We start from the raw sequence: 22,382 nt of genomic DNA on the forward strand, positions 1-22,382 counted from the left end.
TAAACTATTTGTGAGAAGACTAAATTACTAAATGTGAATTAGATAATTGTTTTTCCTGCAAAGTTTTACCCAGTCAGTAACCATGCCCACGTGAGCACAGATATTATGCCAAAATAGGGAACGCCCCTTTTCCCCCAGAGTGTTTATACAAGGACTCCTAATGAAATTTACATTAGAATGTGAGGATCATCCACATGTTGAATTGGTTGGAATCTTTAGAGACCAGACAGCGTTGAGCGGTGGCTACATGGCTGGGAAATGGTTTAAAACTGAAGACCATTATATGTGCAGCGTGAGCTGAATATGTTACGAACTGGTTTATATCGTAATACCCTCTGAAACGCTCTCTTGGAGAAGACTACACAGCAACATTCAGTCTGCAGCTGTTTATGCACTGTTAGCCTCGGAAACTTTACCAAAGACAAAAGACAAAGAACAATTTCCTCTCACCACTATAGGTGGCGATACCACTACGGGTGGTATTTATTCTAAACAAACTGAGTGAAGGACAAGGCCCGCTGAACACCGCGCGGTACACCTAAGGAAGATCCGTTCTAACAGACACTCCTAGACCAAGAAGCTACAACTACAAAGGATATGGTTACCTCTGGTGGACAACCAGAGACTTACACAACCAGAGACTTTCTGTCGACTGACTCCCCAGAAAATGGACCCGGGCGGTTTTAAGAGAGAGAGAGACGAGAAAGACATACAAGCATAAATATGTACATTGCTTTTCTAAATCTGAATGAGAGTTTGTTAGGGTGCTAAATATCCATATTTACGATGAGCGTATTATTCAACTGTATGTACAATAGTTGAATTCCTTTGTCTCTCCTTCTACCGCTCTTTCGTTCCCCACCCCCTTTCATTGTGTAACCAGCCGTCATATTGAGCTAGTCCACTAGGGACTTTTCATTACATCATGTTAATAATCAGTGTATAATCTATCCTGTGTGTGTGTATTTATTTCTGTGGGATTATTTCATTAGTTAGTAAATAAATAATTAAGCCAATTTGTGTAAACTGATTCATCATGGAGACAAGGGTTCGTGCAGATTTACAGGATATTACGACGTTCAGAATGAGACTGAAATAGGAGCAAATGATTGATGGATGACGGATAGTACTTCTCGTTTCGACTACTGCAATGCTCTACTCTCCGGCTATCCGGATAAAGCACTAAATAAACTTCAGTTAGTGCTAAACACGGCTGCTAGAATCCTGACTAGAACCCCAAAATGTGATCATATTACTCCAGTACTAGCCTCTCTATATTGGCTTCCTGTTAAGGCTAGGGCTGATTAAGGTTTTACAGCTAACCTAAAAAGCATTACATGTTCTTGCTCCTACCTATCTCTCTGATTTAGTCCTGCCATACATACCTACACGTACGATACGGTCACAAGATGCAAGCCTTATTATTGTCCCTAGAATTTCTAAGCAAACAGCTGGAGGCAGGGCTTTCTCCTATAGATTTACATTTTAATGGAATGATCTGCCTATCAATGTGAGAGATGCAGACCCGGTCTCAACCTTTAAGTTTTTATTGAAGACTCATCTCTTCAGTAGGTCCTATGATCGAGTGTAGTCTGGCCCAGAGGTGCGAAGGTGAGCGGCAAGACACTGGAGCAAAGAACTGCCCTGGCTGTCTCTGGCTGGCCGGTTCCCCTCCCTCCACTGGGATTCTCTGCCTCTGACCCTACTACGGGGGCTGAGTCACTGGCGTACTAGTGCTCTTCCATGCCGTTCCTAAGAGGGGTGCGTCACTTGAGTGGGTGGAGTCACAGACGTGCTCTTCCTGTCTGGTTTCCCCCCCCCTCTCGGGCTCGTGCTGTGGAGGAGATCTTCGTGGGCTATACTCAGTCTTGTCTCAGGGTAGTAAGTTGGTGGTCTGTTGATATCCCTCTAGCGGTGTGGGGGCTGTGCTTTTGGAAAGTGGGTGGGGTTATATCCTGCCTGGTTGGCCCTGTCCAGGGGTATCGTCGGATGGGGCGACAGTGTCCCCCGACCCACCCCTGTCTCAGTCTCCAGTGTCTATGCTGGAAAAATCTGTGTGCCGGGGGGCTAGGTTCAGTCTTATGTGGTGTAATTCTCCTGTCCTATCTGGTGTCTTGTGGGAATACGCTCCCTCTTATTCTCTCACTCTACATCCCCTTCCGGAGGCCTAAGGACTACCTGGCCCGAAGACTCCTGGTTGTCCCCAGTCCACCTGGTTGTGCTGCTGCTCCAGTTGCAACTGTTCTGCTTGCGGCTAGGAAACCCTGACCTGTTCACTGGACGTGCTACCTTGTCCCGGACCTGCTGTTTTCGACTCTCTCTCTACCGCACCTGCTGTCTCGACCTCTGAATGCTCGGCTATGAAAATCCAAATGACATTTACTGAGGTACTGACCTGTTGCACCCTCTACCACCACTGTGATTATTATTTGACCCTGTTGGTCATCTATGAACGTTTGAACCTCTTGAAGAACAATCTGGCCTTCATATGGCCATGTACTCTCATAATCGCTTGCTGTTTGAGGTTTTAGGCTGCATTTCTGTATAGCACTTTGTGACATCTGCTGATGTAAAAAGGACTTCATAAATACATTTGATTGAAAATTTGATAGATTTGGCCGTGTGTTTTAGGTTACTGTCCTGCTGAAAGGTGAATTCATCTCCCAATGTCTGATGGAAAGCAGGCTGAACCAGGTTTTCCTCTAGGATTTTTCCTGTGCTTAGCTCCATTCCATTTCTTTTATATCCAGAAAAACTCCCCAGTCTTTAACGATTACAAGCACACCTATAACATGATAAAGCCACCACTATGCTTGAAAATATAGAGAGTGGTACTCAGTAATGTGTTGTATTAGATTTGCCCCTAACATGACACTTTGTATTCAGGACAAGTGAATTGCTTTGCCATATTTGATGCACTTTTACTTTAGTGCCTTGTTGCAAACAGGATTCATGTTTTGGAATAGTTTTTTTCTTTACAGGCTTCCTTCTTTTCACTCTGTCAATTAGGTTAGTATTGTGGAGTAACTACAATGTCGTTGATCCATCCTCAGTTCTCCTATCACAACCTTTTAACTCAAAGTTCTTTAAAGTCACCATTGGCCTCATGGTGAAATCCCTAAGCGGTTTCCTTCCTCTCTGGCAACTGACTAAGGAAGGATGCCCATATCTTTGTAGTGACTGGCTGTATTGATACACCATCCAAAGTGTAAAGTGTAAAGTGTTTTTACTCATCTAACAATAGGTGCCGTTCTTTGCGAGGCATTGGAAAACCTCCCTGGTCTTTGTGGTTCAATCTATGTTTGGAATTCATTGTTCGACTGAGGGAACTTACAGATAATTGTATGTGGCACACAGAGTGAGCACATGTAACTTAATATGTGACTTGTTAAGCACATTTTTACTCTTGAACTTATTTAGGCTTGCCATTACAAAGGGGTTGAATACATTTCAGCTTTTAATTTGTAATTAATTTGTAAACATTTCGAAAAACATAATTCCACTTTGACATTACAGGGTTGTGTGTGGGCCAGTGGCCCAACAATTCTCAATTTAATCAATGTGGAAAATGTCAAGGGGTGTGAATACTTTCTGAAGGCACTGTAAGTACAGCAATATGGGGATCCAAATAAATGAATAAGCCCTGAGGAAAAAGTCAGAGTGCTACTTAGCTTCTATTTGTAGATTCAGGTAGAGAGGAGTTTTGGAAGCTTTATGTTTGAGAGCATGTTCCCCTGAGTAGGGCTCTTATCTCACCTGTGATCCTTTTCTTCTCCCCCAGGTCCAGCTGGAGCCACTGCAGGCTGTCGTTCTGATCTGCAGTCCAGGTGCAGCCCCTTGATCCTGGGTCAGCCTGGGAGCTGTTGGGCGCCCAATCAGACTGACAACCCATCGCTTCTCCCCAGGAACTGGCACTAACAGACACATGCTGCAACACTGACTGGTTCTTACAGTCTAGAAAACAACAGAAGAACAAGTAAATAACAATTCTGCTGCTCTAACTGAATAAGATTTTACCCAAATATTCCCACTACTTCCTCTGCCCTCTGTTCTATTGGGAAATGTATAATCACTGGAGAATAAACGGGAAGAGCTCTGTTCGAGACTCCTATCAACGGGATCTGAAGAACTGTAACATACTATGTTTCTCGGAAACTTGGCTGAACAAGAACATGGATAATATTCTAGCTCTTTTTTTCTATGCACCAGCAGAACAGAACGGCAGCATTGGGTACGCTCAAGGGGGGTGGAGTGTGTCTCTTTGTCAACAACAGCTGGTGTTCAATCTCTAATATTAAGGAAGTCTCAATGTTCTGCTCACCTGAGTTAGAATACCTCATGATAGGCTGTAAACCATACTATTCACCAAGTTTTCATCCAGATTTTTCATAGTTGTTTATTTACCACCACAAACAGTTGTTGGCACTAAGACCACACTCAACAAGCTGTATAGGGCCATAGACAAACAAGAAAATCGCTCCTAGTGGCCAGTGATTTAATGCAGGAAAACTAAAATCCATTTCCCCTCATTTCTGTCACCTGTGCAACTAGAGGCAAAAAAAACTCTAGATCACCTTTTCTCCACACAGAGACGCATACAAAGCTCTCGCTCACCCTCCATTTGGCAAATCTGACCATAACTTTATTCTCCCAATTCCTGCTTTCAAACAAAAACCCAAACAGGAAGTATCAGCGAATGCTATGCTGCAGGATTGATGTGCTAGCACAGACTGGAATATGTTCCGGGACTCATCTGATGGCATTGAGGAGTTTACCACAGTCACCGGCTTCATTAATAAGTGCATCGATGACATCGTCCCCACAGGAGACATCCTGTCAGAACAGTCCCAGGAACAACTAGTCTGACTAAACCCGTTAACTCTGCAACCAACTAAAACCCTATGTAAAGAAGATATGACTCTTGTCCTCCTCACCATTCCAACATAATGAGAGAGTGAAGCTTTGAGGAAAGTCAATAAGGAGCTAGTCTTAATTAAAGTGCGGGACATCGACAGTGTTGATGAGGTCCTGAAAAGTCCAGACTAGGGAACATACAGTATATGTCAGACATGTCATGGCATCATTTGTCAAGTGAGCATTGATGCTGTCTAAGTTGATCGGAGAGCAAAGAGAGTGTCTACAAGAAACATGACAACTGTAAATGAGACACATTTTACATCACAACTTACAGTATTTGAAAATGTGTATTGTTGTCCAGAGTAACTGAGAGTAAATAAGCCTAATAAGTGCAGTCTGTCTTCTGACACAGCTGTTGTACCGTCAAGTGTCTGAACACATCTGTACTGTGACACCAACAGTTGATTTGTGAGCTTTCCCAGGCCTGCCTGCATGTGATATAGATAGCCAGAACCTCCACAGTTATAGCCGACTGACTGGATGAAACTGTGCCAGAATGCAAACAGCTGTATGAAAATATCACACAGACAAGAGATACAGGGTTCCCACGCTTCACACCAAGATAAGGTGTGACTACACCAGCTATCATTTTCCAAACCAGATCTTTTACCCCGTTTGACTGTCAATTACTTCCTTTTTCAACAACTATCAGTAAGTCATCAGAAATCCTGGCATAAAATGTTTAATTTAGTAAGTGGTAGGCTTTGAAACATTCCTTCCTGGTGAAAATGCAGCACATTTTATTACGTGATAAAAACAATGGCCTAAGAAACTGTAGTTTGAAAAACAACAATTTAAGAGCATAAAAACAGTAGAGAAAGAGAACAAAACAAATGTTACCATTAATGAGGAACGTGAAGAGCGCTTCGGACAAAGAGCCGCTGCAAGAAGAAAAATAATATCCATCAATGGCGGACCGTTAGCTTCAACGATTACAATTACAGTGATAGATTGAGGGCCTGCCATTGTGGAGAGCCTGCCATTGTGGAGAGCCTGCCATTGTGGAGAGCCTGCCATTGTGGAGAGCCTGCCATTGTGGAGAGCCTGCCATTGTGGAGAGCCTGCCATTGTGGAGAGCCTGCCATTGTGGAGAGCCTGCCATTGTGGAGAGCCTGCCATTGTGGCCACAAAGAAGCATCACCAGATTGTGCCCCCCTATTTCTCTTCCCAAATCAGCCTTCACCAAGAACCCTGTGCTTTGTTTCCCCTGCCCTTCCCTGTGTAGTCTCTTCTCTCCTAGTGCCCTATAGTTGGGGGATAAACCTGAACACATTAAGACACCACGATTGGTGTTAATTACAGTGGCTAGTTGGGAGAATTTTATATTTCTCCACCATCACTCAACGATCTATCATTTTCACCAACTTCCTGGATCAGATTATTTTTTCTTTGAACAGTTCAGAAAAGCAGACGTGGTGGTTAAATGATATTTATGGGCGATAAGAGGTATGTCAAAGTACAAAAGAGCAAACACTTTAACGTGGGTACTGACTTTCACCTGCACCTGGGAGTGTCGAAATGATCTATTATCTAACAGTCGAAAAGAAACGGTTCCTACTACAACATGAATAAAAACATACACAGGTATCCATCTTGGTTTGAGCTGATCCATTTCCAATAACAGAGTCATTATCAAACCAGATATTGATCCTTTCTTCCAAATTGGACAGAGACTGGGTCAGGGGACTGTGACATCATCAAGGTCAGCCATCCTGGGTAGTGGGAAGCATGGTGCATTGTCAGAGTAAATATTGTTCATGTCTTAATCCAGCAGAATCCAATTAGGAAGTCAAGTTAAATCAAACTTGTATCATCACAACGGCTTAACAGCATCCAATCCTTGCTGCATTTTATACATACTGTTGGAGTGTTAGTTAACTTCATGTTCTAACACAACCCAAGTATTCATCCCCTTCAGCAAAGGCCAAGTCTTTGGAGAATTAGACTTGAATTAGGCTGGGGTTGTCCATTTATAAAGAAAGTTCTTTCAGGAGCCAGAGAACAACACTGAACCTATTCAATTCAGCAGTGCATGTTCAGCCAGTGAATGCAATGAAGAAAATGTGTAAAGACCCCATGCATGTTTCCTTTGTATAGAATATGTTTGCAAAGCTCATGCAATGTTGTTACATGGCTATAAAGAAAATGTGAGTGTACAATATGTTAATACACAGGTTCAGTAGGACAAAATGTTTATGTACTGCTACAATTAAGATTTATTTGCTACACATAACAGTTCACATTTACACATTTAGAAAGTGATTGATTGATGTGCAGTGCTCGATATGTGTAGAGGGCAAATCAATACAGGGTAATATTTGAAAACCGAACCTATATATTTCAAAATGTCACAATTTGATTTGCCATCACTGCACCAATGCATTCACATAGCTAGGCTTAGGGGCTCTGAAGCCTATTTGATATGAACGACTTATCACGTTTGCATGCATTACTTCAAATGACAAAATCCTCCTCCCCCACTGAACATTAAGGACAGCTTGAGTGATGGCCATTTCTTTAAGAATCAAATTATTTCAAGCCCCTTCGCCTTCACTCTGCTGTCATAATATTAGTGAGGCATCACTGTGTTACATGTATAAAAACTGACTATACAACTACAAGCTTTAGTCAATTATGACTGATGGACACTATTATTCTCTCTTCGCCCACCTCAGAACTCCATCATAAATCTCTATGAATGCCATAGGCAAGACTGACTGTCTCTGACATTTGTGAGAAGCCAGCTAATCTATCATTGAAACAGTGTAGGAATGCTAGCCCTGCCTGATTAATCCGGTTTCTACCTAGGTAAACCTGGCCACAGTCTGGGGCAGCAGACATTTATTTAGGACTCGAAGCAGAGATGACACAAAAAAATAAGAGTTGTCCCATCATGCAGGTTTATGCTCCTCTTAGGAGAGTTATTATCAACAACTTCCATCAGACTGTTAAAAAGATCAATCCTAAACCAGTGGCTAATGTTTGTGGACACCAATTGGTACCTCTGCTTACAGAAACCTATAGTGCTGTGAAGGGCAACATGTGAGGCCTAACATTCAAGTCTACTGCTGTTGTACTGCCCATCCTCTGAATCATGGCCTGTAATTCCCCACTACTCACTCTTTGGATTGGATCCCATTGGCTCTGGTGGCGTGGTAGTGACTCAGGCCTTTGTGGGTCTCCACGGATACCCAGCCTCCTAACTCATCCAGGATAACCCCTGCATGGACGGCAGCCTTACACAGCACAGATGTCTGAAACAACAGAGAGATATAATATATTAGACATACAGAACTGAGGTCTGAAACCACAGAGACCACAGGTGTGATATAGAGACAGACAAACACATCATAGAGGTATGGAACAAGAGACAGATATGCTATAACAGACAATCACAGCTCAGATAACAACCAGGGCTAAACACAGAGAATACCGCCTGGTACGGCAACTGCTCCGCCCTCAACCGTAAGGCTCTCCAGAGGGTAGTGAGGTCTGCACAACGCATCACCGGGGGCAAACTACCTGCCCTCCAGGACACCTACACCACCCGATGTTACAGGAAGGCCATAAAGACCATCAAGGACATCAACCACCCGAGCCACTGCCTGTTCACCCCGCTATCATCCAGAAGGCGAGGTCAGTACAGGTGCATCAAAGCTGGGACCGAGAGACTGAAAAACCGCTTCTATCTCAAGGCCATCAGACTGTTAAACAGCCACCACTAACATGGAGTGGCTGCTGTCAACACACTGACAATGACACTGACTCAACTCCAGCCACTTTAATAATGGGAATTGATGGGAAATGATGTAAATATATCACTAGCCACTTTAAACAATGCTACCTTATATAATGTTACTTACCCTACATTATTCATCTCATATGCATACGTATATACTGTACTCTATATCATCGACTGCATCCTTATGTAATACATGTATCACTAGCCACTTTTAACTATGCCACTTTGTTTACATACTCATCTCATATGTATATACTGTATCTTGCCTATGCTGCTCTGTACCATCACTCATTCATATATCCTTATGTACATATTCTTTATCCCCTTACACTGTGTATAAGACAGTAGTTTTGGAATTGTTAGTTAGATTACTTGTTGGTTATTACTGCATTGTCGGAACTAGAAGCACAAGCATTTCACTACTCGCATTAACATCTGCTAACCATGTGTATGTGACAAATAAAATTTGATTTGAGAAGGTGGAAGAAGTGTAAAACTCCAGACACCCTCGTAATGGAAGTCTGAGCTAGCCAAACTGTGTGTGGTGCTACCATTCAAAAAACATTTCACCAAGAGAGTGTGGGCCACGAAATACATACATAACACTTGGACTTTCAACAAAAGTGAATGAGCTTGACCTACTGCTTCCAACAGTGCACCATTCCTCTCATGTCTGAGGTTCCCTTCAACATGGCACATAGGAGAGCAGTGCAGCTCCCCGTCATTCATCGGTGTCAGCAGTGGGAGCGCAGGCATCTCATCCCAAATTAAAAAGGCAATCTCATGACATGGAGCCACAGTAGACGCTAATCTAAAATAAGCCCCATGCATTCTCAATCACTTCACACTTCATTTACATGTGGAAAAAGGTTCATTGTGATTGCATTCAGGGTCAATATTTACAGTAATTGCAGCTGTAGGAGGAATGTCAAACATACTTCTCTGTGGTGCGTTACTTAGGAAAGCAGTACTTTGTCACATAACATTCAGTACCTTTGGAATAGCTAGATGCCTACCTCTCAGAGATTGCCCCACCCTGCTGCTGAAATGAAGGGCTGGGACAGGTTAAAAGGAGCTCTTTGATGGATAAAAACAGGCATTTCCTCCACAAGACAACGTGAAATGCCTTACAATTAACATGGCAATCACTGGAGTGCTGTAAAAATGAACCGTAGCTCTGCCGATAAAATTCTCCATAAAGTCCATCAAGGATCTATTGAAACAAGCACTCAAACACTAATATAGGTGAAAAATGAATTTCTGAAAAATTATTGTTGTTCAAACATGATGAAAAAGACTGAAAGAAATATAAATATATAATCTAACTTCAACATGGAGACAAGGTAAAAGCTCAGTGTTAAAATCAGTTACGGCTAATTTCAGCCTGCAGCTATTTCCTCCCTTTCCCTGTAAAAAGCCATTACAGACTGGCTGGTCTGGTGACTAGGTGTTATAGGTGAGCACTATTCTCCTCTGAGTGGGGGAGGGAGGGAGGGGGAGAGGCTGCTCGACAGCTCCATGGTACAAATCGGGGGCCAGTGGCTGGGGCCCTGAGGAGCTGCTTTACAGAGGCCTGGCTGCCGCTTATCTGGACTAACAGCTGCTCTTGGGTCAGATTTAACTGTCTCATTATTATTACTCTGATCATTTATACACTGCCGGGTGGGCCGACTACCACACCGTAAATACATTGAACTCTGCCCTGCCTGTCTGTCAGCCGGTGGAGCAGATGGATAGGCTCTGGTAGTTTGTATATGATATCATGGCCCCAGTCAGAGTTATGGCTAGAGACTAATCATGGACTGTTGCTGGAGCAGGGCTGGGTTCAAGGCTGGTGCTACTGCTACTAGTAGGAGCGTAATAGACTAGATAATGCCTTGACTATATCAGCCAAAGACTGTCTGGTTCTAACTGAGATTGTCCATGTGTCCTGCCTCTGTTAACCTCCTTGTCTAAACCTCTGCGGACTATTTCATGTTAGCAGCAGGGGGTGAAATACTACAGAGTAGGAGAGGAACTATCAAAATGTCACTTTCTTCCCTGCTGTCACTTACTTCCCTGCTGTCACTTACTTCCCAAGGGTCAAAAGCACTAACTAAGTAGACCTTTCAACCAACAAAATATGTTGCTAAATTATTAATTCACTTAGTGCTTATTAACACTGAATGATGACATATGGTATGATAACCACATTAATTACAGATACACAGTGTATCAAATACATAGCCACAATGTGTAAGTCTTGTATGGTTATAATAAATACACTCTGAGGAACCATTAATGCCATACTACAAACTGCCCAGAAGTCATTCAGACTGTTGTGTTGGTCTAAATGCTAATGAGTGTGTCTATTGAATGGGTGCAGTGGACAGATAAACACCTTCTGTTCCAAAGGCATCATCTCCTCATAATCTAGGCCCTCCACCAAACCCTCCCTATACAATAGCCTGCGCGGACTAATCAATCGCTCTGGCCCAGTCTCTCCCAAATGGCACCCTATTCCCTATATAGTGCACTACTTTTACCAGATCCCTATGGTCCTGTTCAAAAGTAGTGCACTATAAAGGGAATATGGTGCCATTTGGGATGCACCCCAAGCCCTCGGCACACGCCAAGCCCTCGATGCTCATCCTTCTTCCCAGCAGACGGTGGAGCGTTGAGAAGTTCTCTGTTGTTGTGCTCCTCCAGGCCTATTGTTGTGGGGCTGGGGCTCCCTGCTGTGCTTCCTAAGCCTGGAGCTGTCTGTCACACTGACCGCCTGGCCGGTGGGCGGCCGCTCAATAGCCCTGTTTGAACCCCAGAGAGAGCAAAACCTCAGGAGGCCCTGGTCTGGAAAGACCCTCTCTTTTTAGATACTGAATCCCATGCAGGGCTGGCCAGGGTAGCAGAGCCAGAGGACCACTGGGATTGACCCAGCCAGGTGACCCACATGAAATGCATCCTGAGCCCCATAGAGAGGAGGACTAGCATAACTACAGTTCTGGAGTATTTTGGTGAATACAGTGACCAGAATCTTCTCACAGAGCTTAGTCTATATGCATGTTTGGCTGTTCACCTCAGAGTGTTAGACATCTTATGGTATTACACATTAGCTACTACTTCCAGGTATTACAATGAAACAGCTTTACAAAGAGGTAGTCATCTCTAGCTCTAACTGTGTGTAATGAGCCCAAAGCATTCTACAGTACACAAGCCCTAAGACAAAGCAGACAGAGTTACACACAAACACTCACACAGCCCAACTGGACCAGGTTTTACAGTTGCCTTGCCCCTGTGCAACCTAACAGCAAAGCCCAGCTCTGCTGCTGAGTCAAAATGCACCACAGTTACATAAACAGATGACCCATCCAATATACCTCCACAACCACTTTGTGTGTTCCACAACAGCAGCCAGACAAAAGCACCAGCAACGACTGGTTAGCCCGGGGACAACTTCTCACGTCCAGCTTCTGGTGTGTCTGTTTCTGTGCCTAACAAGGGCCCATTCAGACCTACTACTACTTGAAGCACCTATGGGCTGAGGTGCTCCAAGTGGTGCCTCAGAACAGTCGTGTTCCCCTGACAGAAGACAGGACAATGTAATCAAGGGTAAACAAACAAGTGCTTGGCTGGCTGCTTCAGGGGACTAGAACCTGTTAGGACAGAACTGCTGCCAAGGCTTCCAACAACACAACGATGCCTCAAATACCTACTCTGCAAACCAACATCTGTGGTTAAAAACTTTCCCCAGGGGGGAGGCAGAGACCAAAAAGCATTTCTGTCCTCTTTATAAACCTGGAAAAAAGACAGAATAGGCTACCTTTGAGAAGGACTACACTTTTACTTACATGCCTGTAACCCTGGGAAATGTCCCCGGATATGTCACCTGCCACTGCTTTGCATCCTGCCGGACAGTACTTCCTGTGAGGATAGACAACAATAGAACACACTTGTTGACAACGCATTGGCCCCATCCTGTCAATTTCCCCAGATGGACACGGTTCAGTAGTGGTAAGTAATTACTTCACACCAGAAACGGTCTCTGCTTACACCATCAACATTACTACACTCTAATGGGACAAAATGGACTTAATGGAGACGTATAAGATACTTGAATCTAAATTGTATATATACAGTTGAAGTCAGATGTTTACAAAAAACACCTTAGCCAAATACATTTAAACTCAGTTTTTCACAATTCCTGACATTTAAATTTAAGTAAAAATGCCCTGTCTTAGGTCAGTTAGGATCACCACTTTACTTTAAGAATGTGAAATGTCAGAATAATAGAGAGAATTATTTATTTCAGCTTTATTTCTTCCATCACATTCCCAGTGGGTCAGAAGTTTACATACACTCAATTAGTATTTGGTAACATTGCCTTTAAACTGATTAACTTTGGTCAAACGTGTCGGGTAGCCTTCCACAAGCTTCCCACAATAAGTTGGGTGAATTTTGGCCCATTCCTCCTGACAGAGCTGGTGGAACTGAGTCAGGTTTGTAGGCTTCCTTGCTCGCATACGCATTTTCAGTTCTGCCCACAAATTGTCTACAGGATTGGGGTCAGGGCTTTGTGATGACCACTCCAATACCAACTTTGGAAGTATGCTTGGGGTCGTTGTCCATTTGGAAGACCCATTTGCGACCAAGCTTTAACTTCCTGACTGATGTCTTGAGATGTTACTTCAATATATCCACATCATTTTCCTTCACATGATGCAATCTATTTTGTGAAGTCCACCAATCCCTCCTGCAGCAAAGCAACCCCACAACCTGATGCTGCCACCCCCGTGCTTCACAGATGGGATGGTGTTCTTCGGCTTGCAAGCCCCTTTTTCCTCCAAACATAATGATGTTCCTTATAGCCAAACAGTTATATTTTTGTTTCATCAGACCAGAGAACATTTCTCCAAAAAGTCAGATTTTTGTCCCCATGTGCAGTTGCAAACCATAATCTGGATTTTCTTTTACGGCGGTTTTGGAGCAGTGGCTTCTTCCTTGCTGAGCGGCGTTAAAGGCTATGTCGATATAGGACTCATTTTACTGTGGATATAGATACTTTTGTACCAGTGTCCTCCAGCATCTTCACAAGGTCCTTCCTGTTGTTCTGGGATTGATTTGCACTTTTCGCACCAAAGTACGTTAATCTCTAGGAGACAGAACGTATCTTCTTCCTGAGCGGTATGACGGCTACGTGGTCCCATGGTGTTTACACTTGCATATTACTATTTGTACAGATGAACGTGGTACCTTCAGGCGTTTGGAAATTGCTCCCAGGGATGAACCAGAGTTGTGGAGGTCTACAAAAAAAAAATTCTGAGGTGTTGGCGGATTTCTATTGATTTTCCCATGATGTCAAGCAAAGAGGCACTGAGTTTGAAGGTAGGCCTTGAAATACATCCACAGGTCACCTCCAATTGACTCAAATGATGTCAATTAGCCTATCAGAAGTTTGAAGCCATTACACCATTTTCTGGAATTTTCCAAGCTGTTTAAAGGCACAGTCAACTTAGTGTATGTAAACTTCTGACCCACTGGAATAGTGATACAGTGAATTATAAGTGAAATAAACTGTCTGAAAACAATGGAAAAATTACTTGTGCCATGCACAAAGTAGTTGTCCTAACCGACTTGCCAAAACTATAGTTTGTTAACAAGAAATGTGTGGAGTGGTTGAAAAACAAGTTTTAATAACTCCAACCTAAGTGTATGTAAACTTCCGACTTCAACTGTATATAACAGAATATTGAGGAAATTAGATAATTGACTAGCTGAGGGATAACAAGGGGTAATATTTTTCATTAAGGCCCATAATCAATCTAGGAATCTATTGCCATTACAGTTAACCAAGGACTCAAAGCAAGACATTTGACTCTCAGACACACAGCCACATATGAAACAACCTTACCTGTATTTTAAATCTGAGAAATGGCTGCCTTTATCCAAACATGTGAGCAGATCTGAGGGGAGAAAACAGGGGAGGAGCCGAGACAATGAGGGGAGAAAATACCATGTGATCAGTAGTAGAGCAGACAGAGGAAACCAGCCCTGTGGAGCAGAAAGGACCACAACAGGATGTAGACCCTGCTTCCTTCACTCCCTCTGGGATGAGCATTCATGTCACACTCGCACAGACACACAGTCATTGCTCTTAGTGATGTTTTGGTCAACAACATAATAATGGTGGAAACAGGCATAACCACCAAAACCAGTTTGTAAACTCCTGGAATCTCCTGGATCATCACATACACAGCGTGACTGTGTGTCATTCAATATGGTCTGACTTACGGCAGTCTATGCTGTGTCTGATAATGCTGCATGTAGAAACTAGAGGTCGACCAATTATGATTTTTTCAACGCTGATACCAATTATTGGAGGACCAAAAAAGCCGATACCGATTAATCAGGCGATTTTTTTAATGCATTTGTAATAATGACAATTACAACAATACTGAATGAACACTTTTTTTTTTACCTTTATTTAACTAGGCAAGTCAGTTAAGAACAAATTCTTATTTTCAATGACGGCCTAGGAACAGTGGGTTAACTGCCTGTTCAGGGGCAGAACGACAGATTTGTACCTTGTCAGCTCGGGGGTTTGAACTTGCAACCTTCCGGTTACTAGTCCAACTCTCTAACCACTAGGCTACCCTGCCGCCCCAGGTGGTAACCTAATATAATACATAAAAATCCATTTAGCCTCAAATAAATAATGAAACATGTTCAATTTGGTTTAAATTATGCAAAAACAAAGTGTTGGAGAAGTAAAAGTGCAATATGTGCCCTGTAAAAAAAGCTAACGTTTAAGTTCCTTGCTCAGAACATGAGAACATATGAAAGTTGGTGGTTCCTTTTAACATGAGACAATATTCCAAGGTAATAGGTTTTAGGTTGTAGTTAATATATTATTTATAGGACTATCTCTCTTAACATGAGTCTTCAATATTCCAAGGTAAGAAGTTTTAGGTTATTATAGGAAATATAGGACTATTTCTCTCTATACCATTTGTATTTCATATACCTTTGACTATTGGATGTTCTTATAGGCACTATAGTAGTGTCAGTGTAACAGTATAGCTTCCGTCCCTCTCCTCGCCCCTACCTCACACGAGTGACGTTTGAAACTCTATTAGTGCACACCCAGCTAACTAGCTAGCCATTTCACATCGGTTACACCAGCCATTAGGCTGATAGGCTTGAAGTCATAAACAGCGCTGTGCTTGCGAAGAGCTGCTGGCAAAAAGCTGTTTGAATGAATGCTTACGAACCTGCTGCTGCCTACCATCGCTCAGTCAGACTGCTGTATCAAATCATAGACTTAATTATAACATAATAACACACGGAAAACACACGCCTTTGGTCATTAATATGGTCGAATCCGGAAACTATCATTTCGAAAACAAAACATTTATTATTTCAGTGAAATAAGGAACCGTTCGGTATTTTATCTAACGGGTGGCATCCCTAAGTCTAAATATTCTTGTTACATTGCACAACCTTCAATGTTATGTCATAATTACGTACATTCTGGCAAATTAGTTCGCAATGAGCCAGGTGGCCCAAACTGTTGCACATACCCTGACTCTGCGTGCAATGAACGCAAGAAAAATGACACAATTTCATTTAGTTAATATTGCCTGCTAACCTGGATTTCTTTTAGCTAAATATGCAGGTTTAAAAATATATACTTCTGTGTATTGATTTTAAGAAAGGCATTGGTGTTTAAGGTTAGGTACAGTCGTCCAACGATTTGTGAAAAAAGCACAAATGCGCTTTTGTTAAATCATCCCCCAGCGTTGCATCGATTATATGCAAAGCAGGACACGCTAGATAAACGAGTAATATCATCAACCATGTGTAGTTATAACTAGTGATTATGATTGATTGATTGTTTTTTTTATAAGTGGCGGCAGGTTAGCCTAGTGGTTAGAGTGTTGGACTAGTAACCAATAGGTTGCAAGTTCGAATCCTCGAGCTGACAAGGTACAAATCTGTCGTTTTTTTAACCCACTGTTAACCCACTGTTCCTAGGCCATCATTGAAAATAAGAATTTGTTCTTAACGGACTTGCCAAGGTAAAAAATAATAAGATAAGTTTAATGCTAGCTAGCAACTTACCCTGGCTTCTACTGCATTTGCGTAACAGGCAGTCTCCTTGTGGAGTGCAATGAGAGGCAGGTGGTTTGAGCGTTGGACTAGTTAACTGTAAGGTTTCAAGATTGGACCCCCGAGTTGACAAGGTGAAAATCTGTCGTTCTGCCCCTGAACAAGGCAGTTAACCCACCGTTCCTAGGCCGTCATTGAAAATAAGAATGTGTTCTTAACGGACTTGACAAGTTAAATAAAAAAGGTATAAAAAAATCTAATTAATTTTTAAAAATTGGCAAAATCGGCGCCCAAAAATACAGATTTCCGATTGTTATGAAAACGGCCCTAATTAATCGGCCATTCCGATTAATCGGTCGACCTCTAGTAGAAACAGCCCCAACCCTTCTGGGTTCCCCCTAAGGAGAGGACAGGACAGGCAAGTGGTAGCACGTGGCACAGCTGATTAACCAGTAGCACTGACTGTCCTTAGTGGAAAGAGAAGGCCAACCAAAGGACCGCACAGAAAAACACACATGTAGAATTCAGACAACGGTGTATTCTTATCAAGATCATTGTTTTGGCATGAAACAGCATTGAATCATTAGTTTAGGTGTAGATCGAGAGAGGGAGAGTCTCAAACCTCTGTGGTCCCCTGAGGAGTAGGAGAACAGGAACCCTCGGCCCGAGATGTGGCGCCCGCTGCGGAACTGGACGATGACCTCATTGGAGTCCGTGTGTACCTCTCTTGGGTAGGACTTCAGGCTGCCACAGAACGTCCCATACACTGCAACAGGAGAGATGGACATAGGTCTATCATAACCACCATTCATCTGCATTTTGACAGCAATGTGACCTTATTTCATATTCCAAATGACCAACACAAGATGGTGCGACCATATCTGAGGTCAGAGAGGTGGGAGAGGCAGACAGGTTCTGACCTGCCATCTACACGGTCCTCCCTACCCACCACCCCACAGGGGCTGTTTGTCCCTCCAGGTCTCCCTGACAGGCTCTCTATTTTCAGCCCCAACAACCCAAATCACATGTCATCTGAACAGCTCTTCCACTCTATCGCACACAGGAGGAAAAAATGCTTCCCTTTTGTCAGCGACAGGAATTTCACTGTAAATAATTTGCAGTGCAGACAAAGGGAGGGGGGGAGAGAGAGAGACACCCAAACCCAGCACAGTGCCCAGGGCCCTTTCCAAAGACCGGGTCTCAGCCAGGCAGCCAGTGCTGGTTATATTTGGTCTCAATGGCCTGTGTGGCTTTGCTTCACCTGACGACCATGATGAAACATGAGGCCTCCACCAGTCAGCTCCATGGCAACCACATCCTCTGGGTGGAAATCACTATATCCACTCCCTCACTGAACTACACGTCAACAACCCTGAGGGATTTCATGATGAAAAAATGATTACATTCCCCAGTCCTATTGCCCTACGGAACATTAAGGGTCATATAAGGAGTTTCAAAGAAGTGTGAAAATACAACTTTCAAGGTATGACCAGGAATGGGATACTGTATATCACTAATTAATATCACTAATTCCTAAGGATATTTATGAGCAAAGCATGTTGTGAAACCTGGTCAGTGATGGAATACTTTCACCAGGAAGCTGTTGAGGAGAGAAGCCAAGGCATTCCGTGTTTCACCACTGAGGTTTCAAAGGGCCTCTTACACCCTGGCCTCTGTATTGGTAACCTCAGCTGTGGGTGGGTTGCAAAGTGGGCATGATGATCATTCACCACAGCATGATGGATATAGCAGCTCAACACTACCCTCAGCCCATATCCTGCTCTTCACACCAGCCTCCCTCCAGCCCAATAATTCTTACTCAGTAGTAGTGGCAGGCTGGAGGAGAGACATCCTGCATGACAAATGCTTTCTGTGTGGTGCTACGCGCTGCTAACATGGAGAAAACCCAAGACGTCTAATTACTTGTCAGAAATACTATGACTAAGGGGGGTCAGAACTAGAGGTCGACCGATTATGGTTTTTCCAACACCGATACCGATTATTGGAAGACCAAAAAAAACTGCCGCCGATTAATAGGCCAATTTTTTTAATAATGTATTTATATGTAATAATGACAATTACAACAGCACTGAATGAACACTTATTTTAACTTAATATAATACATCAATAAAATCAATTTAGCCTCAAATAAATAATGAAACATGTTCAATTTGGTTTAAATAATGAAAAAACAAAGTGCTGGAGAAGAAAGTAAAAGTGAAATATGTGCCATGTAAGAAAGCTAACGTTTAAGTTCCTTGCTCAGAACATGAGAACATATGAAAGCTGGTGGTTCCTTTTAACATGAGTCTTCAATATTCCAAGGTAAGAAGTTTTAGGTTATTATAGGAATATTTCTCTCTATACCATTTGTATTTCATATACCTTTGACTATTGGATGTTCTTATAGGCACTTTAGTATTGCCAGTGTAACAGTATAGCTTCCGTCCCTCTCCTTGCCCCTACCTGGACTTGAACCAGGAACACATCGACAACAGCCACCCTCGAAGCATCGTTACCCATCGCTCCACAAAAGCCGCAGCCCTTGCAGAGCAAGGGGAATAACTACACCAAGTCTCAGAGCGAGTGATGTTTGAAACGGCATTAGCGCGCACCCCGCTAACTAGCTAGCCATTTCACATCGGTTACACCAGCCTAATCTCGGGAGTTGATAGGCTTGAAGTCATAAACAGAGAAATGCTTGAGGTACAGCGAAGAGCACGAAAGTGCTGTTTGAATGAATGCTTACGAGCCTGCTGCTGCCTACCACCGCTCAGTCAGACTGCTCTATCAAATATCAAATCATAGACTTAATTATAACACGCAGAAAAACAAGCCTTTAGGTCATTAATATGGTAAAATCCAGAAACTATCATTTAGAAAATAAAACGTTTATTCTTTCAGTGAAATACGGAACCGTTCCATATTTTATCTAACAGGTGGCATCCATAAGTCGAAATATTCCTGTTACATTGCACAACCTTCAATGTTATGTCATAATTACATAAAATTCTGGCAAAGAGCCAGGCGGCCTAAACTGTTGCATATTCCCTGACTGAGTGCAATGAATGCAAGAAAAGTAACAATTTCCCTAGCTTAATATTGCCTGCTAACATGAATTTCTTTTAACTAAATATGCAGGATTAAAAATATATACTTCTGTGTATTGATTTTAAGAAAGGCAATGATGTTTATGGTTAGGTACATTCGTGCAACGATTATGCTTTTTTCGCAAATGCGCTTTTGCTAAATCATCCCCCGTTTGGCGAAGTTGGCTGTCTTTGTTAGGAAGAAATAGTCTTTACAGTTCACAATGAGCCAGGCAGCCCAAACTGCTGCATATACCCAGACTCTGTTGCACAGAACGCAAGAGAAGTGACACAATTTCCCTAGTTAAAAGAAATTCATGTTAGCAGGCAATATTAACTAAATATGCAGGATTGAAAATATATACTTGTGTATTGATTTTAAGAAAGGCGTTGATGTTTATGGTTAGGTACACATTGGTGCAACGACAGTGCTTTTTTGTGAATGGGCTTGTTAAATCACCCGTTTGGCGAAGTAGGCTATGATTTAATGATGAATTAACAGGCACCGCATCGACTATATGCAACGCAGGACAAGCTAGATAAACTAGTAATATCATCAACCATGTGTAGTTAACTAGTGATTATGTTAAGATTGATTGTTTTTTATAAGATAGGTTTAATGCTAGCTAGCACCTTACCTTGGCTCCTTGCTGCACTCACATAACATAACAGGTAGTCAGCCTGCCACGCAGTCTCCTCGTTGAGTGCAATGTAATCGGCCATGATCGGTGTCCAAAAATGCCGATTACCGATTGTTATGAAAACTTGAAAATCGGCCCTAATTAATCAGCCATTCCGATTAATCAGTCGAACTCTAGTCAGAACCTGGTAATATCAGGATGTAGGATGGGACATAAACCTAACACATTCAATGACTCATTTCTCTGAAAGGGGGAAAAATATCACCAAATTCACTGGGAATACATTTCATAGGATGAAGAAACAATACCCCAAGCCGCAGGTCCATACTACTCGTCAGACACAGAGAACTGATACTATATACTCGTTAGGTGGGATTGGCATGCGGCGTCTGTAGGTGGCTTTTGACCATTCCTTTGGATTCCTCAGGTCGAACTCATTGTTAGAAAAAGGTTTGGTCCAAATCGAATGCTAGGTACTATACTTTTGTAACATTATATGAATCCTATACATTTAAATGGCCAATTTAGATGCAATCAATTAGCTTAATTTCTCAAAGATAAAATAATATTAGAAACAAAATAATGTTGCAGGAATGCTACCGGTAATCTTATCTGTTTCTAACAACAGAAAAGATTTCAGAACAATCTGATATGGTTGGTGTCGAAACCTTTCTTGGGTAGTTACACCTCAAAGCACAACAGCACTTGTCAAACCCACCAACAAATATGGTCAAACCCCATCAAAGCCCATAGAGATCAAGGTAAAGGAGAGCCTATAATGAAATACAGTGAGCTCCAAAAGTATTGGGACAGTGACACATTTTTGATTGTTTTGACCCTGTACTCCAGCAGTTTGGATTTGAAATTATACAATGGCAGAGGTTAAAGTGCATACTGGCAGCTTTAATTTGGGGAAATTTTCATCCATAGCAGGTGAACTGTTTACAAATTACAGCACTCTTTGTACATATTCCCCCCATTTTAGGTGAATAAAGGTATTGGGACAAATCCACATGTGTATTAAAGTAGCAAAACATTACATATTTGGTCCCATATTCATAGCACACAACATGTAAAGTGTTGGTCCCATGAGTAGAAATAAAAAATCCCAGAAATGTTCCAGAAGCCCAAAAAGCTTACTTCTCTCACGTTGTGCACATTTCTTTACATTGGTTAGTGAGCATTTCTCCTTTGCCAAGATAATCCATCCACCGGACACCTGGCAAATGCTCACCTTCGATGGCCACTTGCACGCTGGAGAAGTGTGCTCTTCACGGATGAATCCTGGTTTCAACTGTACCAGGCAGGTGGGCGAGCAGTTTGCTGATGTCAAAGTTGTGTAAAGAATGTCCCATGGTGTCGGTGGGGATTCGGACAACAAACCCAATAGCATTTTATTGATGGCAATTTTAATGCACAGAGACCCCATGACATCCTGAGGCCCATTGTCATGCCATTCATCCGCCGCCATCACCTCATGTTTCAGCATGATAATGCACAAGGATCTGTACACAATTCCTGGAAGATGAAAATGTCCCAGTTCTTACATGTCACCCATTGAGCATGTTTGGGATGCTCTGGATCGACGTGTACGAAAGCATGTTCCAGTTCCCGCCAATATGCAGCAACTACACACAGTCATTGAAGAGGAGTTGGACAACATTATACAGGCCGGGCATCCCGAGTGGCGTAGTGGTCTAAGGCACTGCATTGCAGTGCTAGCTGTGCCACTAGAGATTCTGTGTTCGAGTCCAGGCTCTGTTGCAGCCGGCCGCGACTGGGAGACCCATGGGGCGGTGCACAATTGTCCCAGTGTTGTGCAGTTTAGGGGAGGGTCTGGCGTCAGGGATGTCCTTGTCCAATCACGCACAAGCAACTCCTTTGGCGGGTCGGGCGCAGTGCACGCTG

General features: G+C 42.7%; 1 protein-coding gene across 2 annotated transcripts in view; it reads right to left on the reverse strand.

Annotated features, from left to right (window-relative positions):
- The window catches only part of LOC112250154 (discoidin, CUB and LCCL domain-containing protein 1), a 44,503-nt gene that overhangs the window by 16,495 nt on the left and 5,626 nt on the right, over positions 1 to 22,382 (reverse strand). For both annotated transcript variants that reach the window (XM_024420054.2, XM_024420055.2), the window contains exons 3-8: positions 17,367 to 17,510; positions 14,547 to 14,598; positions 12,487 to 12,559; positions 8,038 to 8,171; positions 5,758 to 5,798; positions 3,757 to 3,954 (exon numbers count right to left, since the gene is read on the reverse strand). In XM_024420054.2, the coding sequence (XP_024275822.1) occupies positions 3,757 to 3,954; positions 5,758 to 5,798; positions 8,038 to 8,171; positions 12,487 to 12,559; positions 14,547 to 14,598; positions 17,367 to 17,510 (642 nt within the window). The remainder of the gene's footprint in view (positions 1 to 3,756; positions 3,955 to 5,757; positions 5,799 to 8,037; positions 8,172 to 12,486; positions 12,560 to 14,546; positions 14,599 to 17,366; positions 17,511 to 22,382) is intronic.

Source organism: Oncorhynchus tshawytscha, linkage group LG05, assembly GCF_018296145.1.
Source record: "Oncorhynchus tshawytscha isolate Ot180627B linkage group LG05, Otsh_v2.0, whole genome shotgun sequence".
NCBI lineage: Eukaryota > Metazoa > Chordata > Actinopteri > Salmoniformes > Salmonidae > Oncorhynchus > Oncorhynchus tshawytscha.